This window comes from Hyperoodon ampullatus (genome assembly GCF_949752795.1).
Source record: "Hyperoodon ampullatus genome assembly, chromosome: 12".
In the NCBI taxonomy this organism is placed as follows: domain Eukaryota; kingdom Metazoa; phylum Chordata; class Mammalia; order Artiodactyla; family Ziphiidae; genus Hyperoodon; species Hyperoodon ampullatus.
In genome coordinates, this window is record NC_136925.1 from 59,302,957 (window position 1) to 59,319,371 (window position 16,415).

The 16,415-nt window shown below is 40.0% G+C and overlaps 1 protein-coding gene across 1 annotated transcript in view; it reads right to left on the reverse strand.

Moving 5' to 3' along the window:
* Positions 1–15,752, reverse strand: part of STX7 (syntaxin 7) — a gene marked incomplete at its 3' end in the record, with an annotated part of 40,940 nt that extends 25,188 nt beyond the window's left edge. Inside the window, exon 1 of the mRNA XM_079716946.1 lies at positions 15,662–15,752. Coding sequence (XP_079573072.1) covers positions 15,662–15,746 — 85 coding nt within the window. The 5' untranslated portion in view covers positions 15,747–15,752. The remainder of the gene's footprint in view (positions 1–15,661) is intronic.
* Positions 15,753–16,415: the final 663 nt, after the last annotated feature.

Consider the following 16,415-nt stretch of genomic DNA (forward strand, 5'->3'; position numbering starts at 1 on the left):
CTAGCACATCACAGATGCTTAATACTCATGGTATGAATGAATGCACATAAATGCACAATGACCTGGTACAATATAAAACAGGATCCAAATGCATAGTGTTATGTGAATCAGACTGTCCTGGGTTCAAGTGCCAGCCTCTCCATAATAGTTATATGAACTTGAGCAAGTGACTTAACCACTTCAAACCTAAATTTTCTCATCTGACAGAGTTGGCTAGAAGATCAAATAACAATGTACAAAAAACAGATTCAAAATACCAAATATGAGGCACAGAGTAAAGAGTTAGCAAAGAGAGCTAAAAGATACTAACTTACATATCTTCCAGAATGAGGCTTTTTTTTTTTCAGAATGAGATTTCTGAGTAAAGCAGGGTGTACAGGCAATACTCTACAACTAAAGTCACTGGATGCATTTGGGCCACCCTGCCCAGATCTCCTCCTCCACCTCAGCAGAAAGGCAGTGCTCTGAGCACTGCCAAGTAAACAGGCCTTAGCTGGATTTTTAGCTAAAGGCTTCCACATTCCCCAGTAGAAAAATAATAATCCACAGGCTAAGAGGGGATCTTGGTGATGTCTGCAGGCATTCTCTTGGGACGTTAAATGGGATGAAGAACAAACTATTCCAGAGAAGTTGGTGGCCATACTCAATATGAGTAATATGCTACGGCAACAATGGTTTCTTCAAATAATGATCATGATAATGACACTATAACAAGAAAGATGACTCGAAAAGGAAATGTCCCAAGACATACAGAACACCATTTTGTATAACCGTTGGGTTCTTCCAAATCAATTAATATGCAAACCAATTAATAACTGCTTTAAGAAAACACCCAGACTGGAGTAAGTATAAAAGGCAATATACTCTTTAATGAAAAATATTGCTTATTAATTGGTGAAAAACAACAAAAAAGTGTCAAAGAGATGAGGACAAGAATTGTCAAAACCATTCCAGGAAACCAAAACTAAACAGCCCAGCCTGAGTTTTGTTGTCCCGCTCTCACACCAGCATTGAGCCAACTAAACTGTACGCACAGGCAGCATCACAGGGCAGCTGAGCAGCAGTTACACAACTGACCACGAACTTTATTTAATAAGAGAAGCCACTCTGTAATACAATTACTGAGCATACTGAATATATTTATAGTGGAAAAATCTAATAATAGTTAAATTAATTTTTAAATAAGAGTCTGGAAACATATATATGAAAAATTTTATGGTATAATCAGCACCACATTTTATTTATACAGAATTCAGAGGAAGGATTCATTTGGGAGGCAGCATAAACAGTAAGCTCCTCAACTTTTTTTTTTTTTTTTTTTTTTTGAGGTACGCGGGCCTCTCACTGTTGTGGCCTCTCCCGTTGCGGAGCACAGGCTCCGGATGCACAGGCTCAGCGGCCATGGCTCACGGGCCCAGCCGCTCTGCGGCATATGGGATCCTTCCAGACCGGTGCACGAACCCGTGTCCCCTGCAGCGGCAGGCGGACTCTCAACCACTGCGCCACCAGGGAAGCCCGCTCCGCAACTTTTAAACATATAATTTTAGGATAAAATGTCCATTAACAGAGGTTTGACTTCTGAGCAGTTTCTCAGAGCTATCTGAAATGCTGCCTCCCAGGCTACAGTCCTCATTTTGCCCCAAATAAAACTTAACTCACAACTAAAAAACAAACGAAAAAAAACAACCAAAAACAAAAAAAACACAGAGGTTTGAGATGTATGGCAAATTCATGTAAGAACAAATTATGCAAGCAACATAGAAGAGAAAAAGCAAGCAGCAAAAAAAAAAAAAAAAAGTATAGTATTATCTTATTTTCATTAAAAAAAGAAAGGTAATTATGTATAAATATTTCTGGAATCATTTAGATTTACTGCTAAGTAAAAGAGTACGCAAGTTGACTTTAATGGTGTTTTCCTCAGGTTGCCATTGAGGAGAAGCACTCTGACAGGTAAGTGATTTTGGTAGATAAGTGCTGAAAAAACAACTGGTGTCACACTGTCAGTCTTGACTTATCTTTATGATTATTATCAGTAGTCGCTTCAAATAGAAGCAAATCTTATAATTAATGCATGTTTAATAAAGGTATTTCTATATTATTATCCATTAACTATTCTTCTTAATGTGCTATTTAGTAAATGAAAACATCTTTCGGAATCTTGAGTTTTTCATAAAAGTCAAAAGAAGTTAAAATAAATACCTCTTCTCCCATTCTGTATCATGTGAACAATAATATCTTCCTAAGCACAGTAGTGCACATTACTTTTCAAATACAATTAGTTACAACAAACTGTAGAATCTCAGGATTCAAGAGCCAACTTCACCATTATCTGGGTTTCCCATAACTTTAAATCCTAGTGCATCATGCCAAGGAATGCAGGGCTGTGTTTAGTTTGTGAGGTCTGCCATAACAAAATACCACAGACTAGTAGCTTAAACAACAGAATTCTATTTTCTCACAGTTCTGGATGGAGGCTGGAAGTCTAAGGTCAAGGTGCCAGTGGGACTGGCTTCTCCTGAGGCTTCTCCTTGGCTTACAGATGGCCTCCTTCCCACTGTGTCCTCATGTGGCCTTTTCTCTGTGCCTGGGCATCCCTGGTGTCTCTCCTCTTCTTATAAGGACACCAGTCATACTAGATTAGGGTCCCACCCTTATGACCTCACTTAACCTTAATTTTCTCTATAAAGGCCTTATCTCCAAATTCAGTCACAGTGGGGGTTGGGACTTCAACATACGAATTTTGGGGGGATGAAATTCAGTCCATAACAAGGACCCTGACAGTGCTTATGTGAGAGGAAGGTTAAAAAACAGTACTAATGAGTAAAAAGATACCTGTTAAGTATGTCTGACCTAAGCTCAAACACCTGTATGAATGAGTAACTTGTACCAGTCCACAGCATCCTTGAAAAGCCCTGCTGGAAGGACCACTCACATTTGCTGCAACTTCTTTCTACTCATCTCTTAACTGCCCTCCTTAATATCATACAGAAGGAAGGGTGACCCTCTTCCACCTGACACCCCTTCAATTATTTGGAGCGGCAATCCCAGCCCCCCTAGAAGTGTTCCTAGTACTTCCAAATGCTGCGTGTATCAATGTGTCATAGTGTGATTTTTGTACCCTTCTCATTCCCCTCTCTCTTTCCATTATTCACATTCAACAACTGCTTCTTTTTCAGAACTGGGCTCACAGAAAGGTAGAAAGGTAACGTGCCTTTCCTTTAAGATTTTTCTTCTTTTTTTCCCCCCATGTCATCCTTGTGCAGGGGCTATGCTAATCGTCTGTGTATTGTTCCATTTTTAGTATATGTGCTGCTGAAGCGAGCACTAAGATTTCTTTACATAACTTGTTTCTTCCTCATTCAGGTGATTTTACATTGCAGTCAGGATTTCTGAGAGCTTCCCATCTTATCAAACCATGTTCCTTCCCTCCAGTGTCACATCTTGGAATCACAACATTCTCTTTTTTGAAATTTTCTATTCTATCATTTCTGTTCTATCCTTCATCATCCAATAAATCCTTATTAGCACCTGTATGCAAAACTCTTGAGGGATATAATTCTGCATAAAGGTATAATCCCCAGCCACAGAAGAGATTACAGACCCTGGTAATTAAGGAAAAAAAAATGCTGGCACTTACAAAAAATTATAAAGATGAAATACAAAAGAATTCACAAGCCAGCATCTCATTACCAAATGAGTGAGGGGAGATTGCTGCCATAAGGTCAAAGGAAAGAAAAGAAATAAACATTTATAATGGTTACTACATGCGAGGTACACTTATCCCTACTTGTTGAAAATAGATAAATGTAGTTTAGATACATTGGGTAACCTACTTGAGGTCATTCATTCCAATTTTATTGAGGGCTGACTCATGGCCAGGCACTGTTCTTACAATACAAACAGAGCTGTGAACAAGGTATATTAAGCCCTTTCTCTTCAGGAGCCGCCATTCTAGTAGGGAATGCGGAAAATAAGTAGACAAATGTGGTAGTTTAATTTACTGATCAAAGGCATTACAAAAACAAACTGGTTGGGCTTCCCTGGTGGCACAGTGGTTGAGAGTCCACCTGCCGGTGCAGGGGACACGAGTTCGTGCTCCGGTCCGGGAAGATCCCACATGCCGCGGAGCGGCTGGGCCCGTGAGACATGGCCGCTGAGCCTGCACGTCCGGAGCCTGTGCTCCACAATGGGAGAGGCTACAACAGTGAGAGGCCCGCGTACGGCAAAACAAACAAACAAACAAACAAAAACCTGGTTAATGAGAAAAAGAATGAATGGAGGAACAAAAATGATAGGTCAGGGAAAACATCTCTAAGGATGTGACCTCTGGGCTAAGACCTAAAAGCCAAGGAGGAGCCAACTGTGTGAAGATTCGGGAAGATGGCTGAAGCAGAGGAAAAGTAAGCACAAAGGCCCTGAGGTAAGAAGGAGCTCAACTGTTCAAGCAGCAAAAAGGCAGCCAATGTGGCTGAAATCTGAAATCTTGCAGCTGCAAAGGGGAGAGTGGTAGGAGTTGGCAAATGGGGGCAGGATCAGATCTGGAGGGTGCTGTGAGACATGGTGGGGATTTACATCAGATTGTGAGTGCCACGGGGATCACTGCAGAGTTTCCAGCTGTGAGACGGCATGGTCTGACTGTTCACCTGGGCTACAGTATGGAGAATAGACTGCAGACAGGCAGGAAAGGAAGCAGGGAGAACATTTCGGAGACTGCAGTCATGCTGAGAAGAAAGAGCAGCAGCTGGGACCTGGGTGGTGACAGCAGAGATGGAGAGAAATGGACAGATTTTGCAGGGAGAACCAATAGGATGTACACTTAGGTTGCAAATGGGGAGCAAAGACACACAGTACTAGGGATTGGGGTTGGAACCAACGGTAAGAAAATTCATGTTCAGGACAGAAGCATGTAGATGGTTCACACATAGGAGCAGTGAGGGACAGAGCTCCCTGGAGCATATTTTAAAGTTTTAGTTCATAAAACAAACAGAAAATGTTCACTCACATTCAGTCATAAACAGCACTCGTGTTCTGTCATGTAGGAAAAATCACCAGAGAGAAGAAAGGATGGTTGTTCTCTGTTCAAATTCCCTTGGATAAGACATTAATTTCCACTCCTAGCTCTGTTCTATGTCAACACCTTAGGCATGAAGAGAATCACAACAATGAAATCAAAGCTATTGAAGCTTTTCTCCTCAAGGGGAAAAAATTCAACCAGGTATTTTCAGACGTGTGACGTCAGAAGTAGATATAACAAAGGGCATTTTAGGGGAGGGAGGAGAGGAGGGCAAGAGAGAGAGAAGAACACGTTTTCAACTCCTTTCCCTCTGTAAACTGCCTTCCTGTCCACTAGACCACCCCAGGAAACAAAAGGTAACACCTCCAATTCCTGGGTAAATATACAGTTCCAGTCAATTCATTAACTTCTCAGGACTGGAGTTCTTTTTTTAAAGAAAATTTGCCCTGGCAACCAAAAAGGAGAACTCAATGATACTAGTAGCTTCCCTTTTCTGCAGTCATGTGTTAAGGTGCAAAACTAGTGTCCCTTTCACCAGACTGTAGTTAAAAGGACTGCATTCATTCTCAAAAGTATAACAACAAAAGGGCTCAAGCTTTTGTAGAGATTTTATGTTTCATCTCAAAGTCGTAAGGACTTTACAGGGACAAGAGCCAAGCACTGATCCTGCCTAATAAACAAGAAAAGGACGCGCACAGAATGAGAAGCTAACTGCAACACAGAGAAACCAATATTTACTTCAAATCTAAACAAGTCTGTGTTGGACCAACAGCTTTAATCTATAGGAGATAAATGATAAAAAATAAAACAATTAGATTCAACACAGACCTTTTTCAGTCACCTTCTCTTAACCTTTATAACATGGGCTTAAGTTCACACATTTTACGTCCCCCTAAAAAGTTCTGACTTTTCAAATCTTCCGGAACACACACATAAGCACATATGACATATCATGCATATTTCTGCCACAAAGCAGAAAACTTCTGCACTTACATATTCCTCTGAGTATATTTTATAAAGTTACCAATGGATCTATTGGGTTCATTTTCCAAAGGCTAGCTTTTAGCCACTCTCTATCTTCCTTTTTTATTCTTTTTTAAAAATAAATTTTATTTATTTATTTATTTTGGCTGCATTGGGTCTTCGCTGCTGCACACGGGCTTCCTCTAGTTGCTGCGAGCGGAGGCTACTCTTTGTTGCAGTCCGCGGGCTTCTCACTGAGGTGACTTCTCTTGCTGTGGAGCACGGGCTCTAGGCGCGCGGGCTTCAGTAGTTATGGCATGCGAGCTCAGTAGATGTGGCTCGTGGGCTCTAGAGCACAGGCTCAGTAGTTGTGGCGCAAGGGCTTAGTTGCTCCACGGCACATGGGATCTTCCCAGATCAGGGCTAGAACCCGTGTCCCCTGCATTGGCAGGCAGATTCTTAACCACTGCGCCACCAAGGAAGCCCTCTTTTACATTATTCTTTAAACCAATACTCAAATGCCAGAGTTCTCATTAGCACTGGTAAGATTTACTATAATATGTACGTATGGGAAAATTTTATCTCAACGACTGTGTTTCATGGTCAGCTGTGGTTATTTCTATCTATCAATTTCCTGCAACTCATAACTTAGTTACTTCTGACATGATTCACTCCAGAATCCCCTGTGACCGCAACTCTCCCACCTCCTAATACTGAGATATGTAACTCTTAGTGGAACTCCACTTGTGGCTAACTTGTGAATGACTGTTTCCATTACGGGAGTTTAAAAGCATGCATGATGGCTCCAGATATGGCAACTGGTTTCTTAATAACAAAGAGAATAATCTTGCATGTCAGAAGAGCTTTCAGGATTTTTTTACAACTTTAACTTGGTTAAAATTATAGCCTGTTAAAGTTGGAACAGACCATAATCCGGCCCACAGAAAAAATACATAAGAAAATCATGTCTTGGAAGGTAAAACAGCTTACTCAGGCCACACTGCTGTTGGATGTGATTTCAGGAAACGAGCAAGCATGCACATACAGCTTGCCTAATTAGAAACTTTTCCTATTGTCCCATTGATTTTCTTAGCTCAGCTACATTCTGAAAGTCTGATTCCAATCAGGGAATTGCAATATACAACATAGTGGGACACACTGAAATTTAAGACTATAAATGCCAAATGTTGGCAAGGATTTGGAGCAACACAAACTCTGATACCCTGGCTGGTGGGAGTACAATCTGGAACCACTACTTTAGGCAACTGTTTACCTGTATCTACTACAACTGAACATACACATATCCTATGACCCAGCAACCCAATTCCTAGACACACATATGAAATAAAGGAACGTACAAGAATGTTCAGCATTGTCCATAAAAGCAAAAAACAAAACCAAACAAAGCAAAAATACAGAAACACTCCAAATGTCCGCCAACAGTAGAAAGAATAACTAGATGTGGTATACTTGAATACAGCAATGAAAACAAATGACTGACAGCTACCTGTAACAACACAGATGAACTGCACAAACCTAATGGGAGAAAGAACTTCAATATAAAACATATTTCTTGATTCCATTATATAAAGTTAAAAACTAGGGACATTAAACAATGACATTAGAAGTCGGGACACTGGTTACCTCTGGAGAGTATGGAGGGGGCTCTAAGCATGAGAAGGGCTTCAGGGGGCTGGTAATATTCTATTTCCTGACGTGTGGTGTTGTAACATAACTCATTGAGCTATATACTAATAATTGGTATACAACTCAATATATATAATATACTTCTTTTTTTTGAAGTTAAAAAAAACCCCAATGTTTACTTATGTGATGGATTTCAATATATTTATCTGCTTCTTTCAAAAACACGAGTTCTTTCTGTGTGTTCCATGTGTCCCGAATCCATTTTTCTGTATTGCGTGTGTTTGTTCCAGGGTGAAGGGCCCCTGTGAAATACGCTACTCTGGTTCACCTCATATAATAGGCTCAGCATTTTCAATCCACAGAGGCTTGCTTATCCTTGTTCTATATGTCACAGGTAGGAGCCTGTCTCAAAAAAAATACAGATGGATGTTAAAGGGTAAATTAAGGGGATATGGGGATATATGTATACATATAGCTGATTCACTCTGTTATACAGCAGAAACCAACACAACGTTCTAAAGCAATTATACTCCAGTAAAGATGTTAAAAAAATTTTTAAAAAAGGTAAATGAGTGTATATCTCCTTTCTACAAACTGCTAATGAAAATGGTACTTTTTAAAAAAAAACCTTGAGAACTAAATCTAAGCATGTCTTTGATGCACTATGATCTTCTAGACCTTGGATAACAATCGGTTTTATTTAGATGGCGACTCCAGTCTACTGGGAATGGCTGCCTGGAGCACTGGGTTGAGAAAGATTTAATGCTGTGTTAGGGCCAGTGACAGAGAATACTGTCAACGCCAGGGCAAAGGATGGAGCACAGTCAACTTGCTGACTCAGAGTCAACAGAACACTTTCTCCCCTAGTATAAAAATAGTTTCTTAGCCATTTTAAATGCTCCACAGAGAAATCTCTAATGAAGTTCTAATTTATAACATCTGTTTACTACTTATGCTTAGAAAGTGATATTATTTAATACAATTTTATTTCTGTTTAATATATTTTACTTTTATGTATTTATAGTATTTAAATAGTTTATGTTTAATATAAATTACATTATTGTAATGTGGTTTAAATACTTCACAAGTAAAGCAAATCAATAAGATGGGTTACTTTTTTAACAAAAAGTAGTTTAACAGTAAAAAAAAAAAAACTACTTAAGTTTAAAAACATTTTGTTTCATCTTTCCTACTCTTTGCAAAACAGAACTGCCAGAATACTATTTTAAAAACTCACAAAATTCCAGTCTTACTAAATGTTACTCTTGGGTTCCTCCAAGAATCAAAAGTCTTTTGATTGCTATTTTTGGTATAAATTAAACCATACAACTCAATATATTTTTGGTATAAATTAAACCATACAACTCAATATTTTGCAAGTTTTTGTTGATCTTAATCAAAGCTAAAATGAAAATAAACTTTTCCCACTGCAGTACTCAGGAAGACTTTAGCTTTAGTTGAACAGATGCACATATTCTAAGTACAAGGGGATTACCTTACTTACAGGACCTTCTCTTTAGATTTCTTTTGTAAAATTAGATAATCTGTACTGACACAAATTCAAAAGATGCAAATGCAGTGTGAAGAGAAGCACCTAATGTGGTGTAAAGTACCATCTTATTCAATCACATCCAGTATTATTAGCATTACCAGATGTAGAAAAAAGTGAACTGAAATTTCACACTTCTCCCTTTCACTTCCACGTGATTTCTGCATAGCCCTTATCAGTAATGCACACTGGATGGTAGGTTAGATTTTTAGCAATAACTTGCTCTATCGAAATCTAAACTTCCCATTATTTAAACATTGAATCTTAGAATTAAAAATATACACCGTGATGACTGGTTTCACTAAATTCATGAACCCAAACCTCAAATGAGTACTCCAACTGCCACACGACGCTTCTCTGCTGGTACATCCATTCTCTCAACTGTCAAAACTACAAGTAATGCACTTTCTTTTCTTTCCATAAACTTCTAACAACTTTCCCTCCCATTCTCTATCTGATGCCTTTGCCTCCTATTTTATTTAGAAACACTCAGACAGAAACTTTCCATCTTTACCCATCACACTCTGCACCAAATCTGTACCGTAGATAAAAGGCAAACCACTCATTAGTGGTCTATTCCCCATCGCCTCTCACCTTCAAAGACAATTCTTTTGCAAGTATACTCTCACTAGAACCTCTATTTTGTAGTGGAAAAAATACACCTTTTCTTTGACCCTCTTTCTATTTCCATGGTAGAATCTACTAGTTGCCTCCTAAATACTGATTTCTCCTTTCTCTCTCAAGTGGAGCAGTCCCCATTTTTAGTGAGCACATTGCAATCCAGCTAAAAGACGCTTTCAGCTTTCTTAGCAGTGGGTGTAGTCATGTGACTGTCTAAATTCTGGTCAATAATATATGCAGAGGTGAGTAGGATGCTAGGAAGTCTCTTTATATATATACTTTTTTTGCGGTACGCGGGCCTCACTGTTGTGGCCTCTCCCGCTGCGGAGCACAGGCTCTAGATGCGCAGGCTCAGCGGCCATGGCTCACGGGCCCAGCCGCTCCGCGGCATGTGGGATCTTCCCAGACCGGGGCACGAACCCGTGTCCCCTGCATCGGCAGGCGGACTCTCAACCACTGCGCCACCACGGAAGCCCCAGGAAGTCTCTTTAAATGGAAGAGGTCAGTCCTTCTGCCTCCTCTCCATCTACACCTGGAACGTGGATAGGAAACCACCTTTCTTTTCTTGAATTATCAAAATTTGTGAACCATCTTTTTTTCTAAATTAAAAAAATATATATTTTTACCTTTTGAGCCCCCTCTTCACCCACTTCTCCCACCCTCTACCCCTGACAAGCACCAATCTGTTCTCCATACCTATGAACTTAGTTTTTCTGGTTTGGGTTTTTGTTTAGATTCCATGTATATGAAAGATTATATGGTATTTGCCTTTCTCTGACTTATTTCACGTAACACAATGCCCTTGAGGTCTAATCATGTTATCGCAAATGGCAAGATTTCATTCTTTTTCTTTTAATGGCTGAATAATATTCCACTGTGTATATCTATCTATCTATCCATCCATCCATCCACCCACCCACCCACCACATCTTCTTTACCCATTCATCTATCCATGGACTCTTAGGTTGCTTCCATATCTTGGCTATTGTAAATAATGCTGTAATGAACATGGGACTGCAGATACATTTTCAATCTAGTATTTTTGTTTGCTTTGGATAAAAACTCAGAGAGAAAAACAAAAAACTCAGAGAGAGTACTGCTGGATTGTATGGTAATTCTACTTTTAATTTTCTGAGGAATCTCCAACACTGTTTTCCATAGTGGCTGAACCAATTTACATTCCCAATGACAGTGCACAAGGGTTCCCTTTTCTCCACATCCTCACCAAACCTGTTATTTCTTGTCTTTTTGCTTTCCTTTGCTGTGCAGAAACTTTTTAGTTTGATGTAGTCCTACTTGTTTATTTTTGCTTTTGTTGCCTTACTTTTGTTATCAGATTCAGAAAATCAATGCCAAGACCTATGTCAAGGAGCTTACCACCTATGTTTTCTTCTAGGAGTTGGATGGTTTCAGGTCTTATGTTCAAGTCTAATCCATTTTGAGTTAATTTTGTGTATAGTGTAAGACAGTGGTCCCATTTCATTCTTTTCCATGTGGCTGTCCAGTTTTCCCAACATGATTTATTGAAGAGACTGTCCTTTTTCTATTGTATATTCTTGGCTTTGCTGTAAATTAACTGATGATATATACATGGGTTTATTTCTGGGCTCTCTATTCTGTTTCATTGATCTATGTGTCTGTCTTTAATGCCAATACCATACTGTTTTAATTGCTATAGCTTTGTAATAGGGTTTAAAAACAGAGAGGGTGATGACTCCAGCTTTGTTCTTTTTCGTCAAGATTGCTTTGGCTATTCAGGGTCTTTTGCAGTTCCATACAAATTTTAAGACTGTTTATTCTGTGAAAAATACCATTGTAATTTTGATAGGGATTGCACTGAATTTGTAAATTGCTATGGGTAGTATGGACATAATATTAATTCTTCTGATCCATGAGCATGGAATATCTTTTCATTTATTTGTGTCTTCTTCAATTACTTTCCTTAATGTCTGGTAGTTTTCAGTATACAACCTTGGTTAAATTTATTCCTTTCTGATACAATTATAAATGGGATTTTCTTAATTTCTCTTTCTGATAGTTTGTTTTTAGTGTACAGAAACACAACGGATTTTGAGTACTGATTTTGTAACCTGCAACATTACTAAATTTGTTTATTAGTTCTACCAGTTTTTTGATGGAGTCTTCAGGGTTTTCCATATAATACCATGTCCTCTACAAATAGTGACAGTTTTACTTCTTCCTTTCCAGTTTGGATGCCTTTTATTTATTTTTCTTGCCTAAATGCTCTTTCTAGGACTTCCAATATTTCTGAATGAAAGTGGCAATAATGGGCGTCCTTATCTTGTGCCTGATCTTAGAGGAAAAGCTTTTAGCTTTTCTCCACTGAATATGATATTAGTTGCAGGCCCATCACATATGGCTGTTATTATGTTGAAGTATGTTCCCTCTATACCCATTTTGTTGAGAATTTTTATCATAAATGAATGTTAAATTTTGTCAAATGTTTTTTCTGTATCTATTGAAATGATCATATGATTTTTATCCTTCATTTTGTTAATGTGGTGTATGTATATCACATGGCCTGATTTGTGGTCGTTGAACCAGCTTTGCATCCCTGGAATATATCCAGGGATTTATTCTTTCAAAGACACCAGTTTGCCAGATCCCATTCTCTGCTTTCATCTCATTCAGTCTGTTGGCAGCATTAGACACATGATGCCTCACTCATTCTTGAAACACTCTTTGAATTTCTGGAAACCCAGCAGAGCCTGATTTTCTTCTTACCTCACTGGTCACTCCTTCCCTGACTATGGTGTTTTCTCCCTGGTTTCCTGACTTCTACATTTTTTTAAATGCTCCAACACTCTTCTCTGAACTCTACTCACTCCTTTGTGATTATTTTAGACCTATGGTTTTAAACACCATTTATATTCCGATGACACTCTGATCTCCAAATTCATATACCTAAACTAGATGTCTGACATCTCCACTTAGATGTTTAAAAGACACCTCAAAATTTACTTGGCCAAAACAAAACTCTCCCCACATCTCCTGAACTATAGTTCTTCCCATCTTAGTACATACTCACCACCATCCACTTGGTTGCTCAAAGCAAAAACCATGAAGTCATCCTGGTCTCCCTTCTCCCTCTCACCCCACCCCCATGCATCAGCAAGTCCTGCTGTCTGTGCCTCCACAGTACATCCATCACTTCTCTCCATCTCCCTTGCTACCACCCTGGTGCAAGCCAACATCTCTCTCATCAGAGCCCTGCCATGGCCTGTGTGTTCTCCTTCTATTTCTTCAAAGTCTATTTTCTAAGCAGCAGCCAAAGTAATCTTTTCAAAGTGCAGATCTGATTGTGTCTCTTCCCTGCCTCTTAGAACGAAATTTAAGCTCCACATGGCCTCCAAGGTTTTAGGTGACCTGATTGGCCTCCTCTCTGATTTCATCTCCTGCCACTCTTGCCTCAAGTGCTGTGCTTCAGCCACACTGGATTTTTCCTTTTTTCCTATTTTCTGAACACCCTAAGCTCTGGACTGCTTTTTAAAAATACCAGCTGTGGCCTCTATCTAAATGCTCTTTCCCAGTATTTTCTCACTACCAGCCCCTTCTCTTCCACATTCAGAGAACCACCTAAGCTAAGGCAGCTGCTCCCTCATCACTTGCTCTCATCACATCACTCTCATTTTTTTTTCTTCATAGGGAATTATGTTGTTCATTAGATTTTTTTTTTTTTTTTTTGCAGTACGCGGGCTTCTCACTGCTGTGGCCTCTCCCGTTGCGGAGCACAGGCTCTGGACGTGCAGGCTCAGCGGCCATGGCTCACGGGCCCAGCCGCTCCGCGGCATGTGGGATCTTCCCAGACCGGGGCACGAACCCGCGTCCCCTGCCTCGGCAGGCGGACTCGCAATCACTGCGCCACCAGGGAAGCCCCTGTTCATTAGATTTTTAAACCATTAGTTTCTCCTCACACTGGAAACTACAGGAGAACAGGACCTTGTGGATCTTGCTTACTGCTCGATTCCCAGGGTCTGAAACAGTGACTAGCAAACAGTCGGTGCTCTATAAATTATTTGCTGAATGAATAAAGACAACGTAAAAATGAAGTCATTTGTTTAACCATTATTCCAGTGTCTTAATTACAGACCTGAGAAATATCTCACCACCATATGCTGTTCACTTAGTAACAGGGACTGCACTGCTCCTGAGGTAGACAACTCTATCCCTCAACAACTAGGATTATTCAAAACCCCTTATTCCTTTCTCAAGCTGTTGCTTCCGTTCATCTGTGGAGGCCTCTATGATCAAGTAGAGTACATTTCTTGTGTTTTAGACAGGACAGTTCTTCAAATATCCGAAGGTGGTGATTGTACCTTCTCAGAGTTAACAGTCCCAGTCTCCTTAACGGCTCTTCACAAGGCTGTTAAAAACAAGAGTTTCGGGTCTTATCATCACCCTCCCATGTACTCCAAGACTGCCCCAAACCACGATGTAGTCACACACTTGGCTATCGAGTATGCCATAAATATGCAACTGTGGTCCAATCTACCTCATATCATCTGGCTGGTCTCATGAACTGATCCCTTTCTGAGAGAGTGTGACCTGACTGAAGTTAACGCTTCCTTCCTTCCAGTTCAAGCTCACACACCATCTCCAATCCGTGTATCTTTCACACCATTAAGTGCACAAGGCTTCTGTAATCTCCATGCACTACAGTCATTCCTCATCTTCTTCCCAGAATTCCTGACACCGTTTAGCTTCCCCAACACAGGATACCTGCCCTATCCTACAGAAAAAGACCTCCTGGCCTCATTTCTTGGATAAAGGTCCTGATTTTCCACACGTGCAAATTAAAATTATAATTTTCACACAAGTAGCCTGAGGCAGACTAGCACTATTTCTAATCAGCAGCAAGGGAGCCACAAAAAGGAGAGGCCCTTTTGGCTACCATGGGAACGATCTGAAGCAGGAAGAGCAAGGTGGAGCCAGCCAACGCTGGTGCCCCAGGACAAACTGGAACAATCCTTGACGTACCAATCCTATAGACCCTACTGGGGACAAAGTGATACCTCTACGCTACCCGCCTCCTTGCTCCTCCAAGGACAGCCAAAGAAAACAGGAGCTGCCCCAAATCAGGATAAGGGTTATCCTACACTGCTGTGCAGGTCAGCACTTTCTTAGAACTATCTATAATCTAGTTTTACTCCCTCTGCCTCCAAAACACACTGATATCTCATTTCAGTCATTCAGGCAGAGTAATAATTGTTGGGAAGTTAATGATTAAAGAAACACAGTTGGTCATCTGAAAACATTTCAGATGTTCCACAGTGTGTTTAGCATTCTGGTAAAGAGAGTAGCCTTAATGAAGTAGGCTGAAGAATAAAACTATACATATTAACACACTCTGAAAGAGTTCAGGCATGCCCAGAGGGCCAAAATACTGATCTCAAAATGACCAGAATAATCTAGGTATATGATTAGCTGTGATTCAGAAAGAAAAACTAAAACACTCTATAGGTTCAAATCTGCTACAGGGATTTTTTTTAAATTTCTTATATATATTCTGAGGAGTACTGATAGTGCTTGACAGTGCTTCCCAGTGCCAAACCTATGAGATTTCATCAAATCTCATTTATCTCATCTAGAACCTGATAGTTTTAATGCAAACCTAAGTATCTATCCTTTTAAATCTTTCTTTCATTAATGAATGTTTATCAGGTGCCTGACACTCTACACAAAAATGCAGTTAAGTGCTACCTCTTCTACTCCTTATCTTTACTCTAAAGAGGTCTAGCCTTTTAAAATCTGCTCTTGGAGGAACACTAATTGTCCTTTTTTGAATCTCCACCAAGTTTCAATGAAGAATTGAAAACAAACAATGAAAATTTAAAAACTCAACTCACAACATTGTGTGATCTTCTGGATGTTGGAAGAGATAAGCTGAGCCAGCTGGGCGGGGTCACCACCAATTCCTGGAGTGTAAGACATAGTTGATTTGCTTGTTCGCTAATTTCATCAGCTGTTGGTGGGCTGTGCAGTTTTCTAAGCAGTCACCTAAATAACATAAAAGAAAAGTCACATAATTGCATTTTTAAGGTTACTGGCTTACACTTCCAAATTGTCGATCTGGGAGGTTACAAGTACAAATTTGACGATCCTACTAGGGTTGAAATCTAGCTCACACAAACACACTGTATGAGGATGTGTTCCTCTTTCTTATTTATGTACTCTCTTAGGGGTGCTCTTCCATCTACATACACAAGTACACCTACACACAAATGAGTCTCACATCCATGTCTCCGAGTCACACTCTTAACTCTCTTTAGTGTCTATATGCCTTTGAAGCTATAGGAACTTGCCAACTGCCTTTTTAGCTGCCAGTGGAACTGGCAACAGGAAACCTCTACTTTGGGGAAGACACTTAGCATTTGGGCCTGCTGCCAGGATCCAAATAAGATACTGCACATCCAGGGACCAAGAACTTTCCCACTCTATACAGAAGAAAGGTAAAGATCCACTCTTGCATCTACAGGACTAGCATCAACAGATCAGATCCCTTGCATCAGGACCACACAACCACACGATTAGCTGAGGCCTGCTCTCTCCCCCAAAGAGGGACTATAATCAGTCCTGTTGTTTGCCACTTAGTATTGTAGC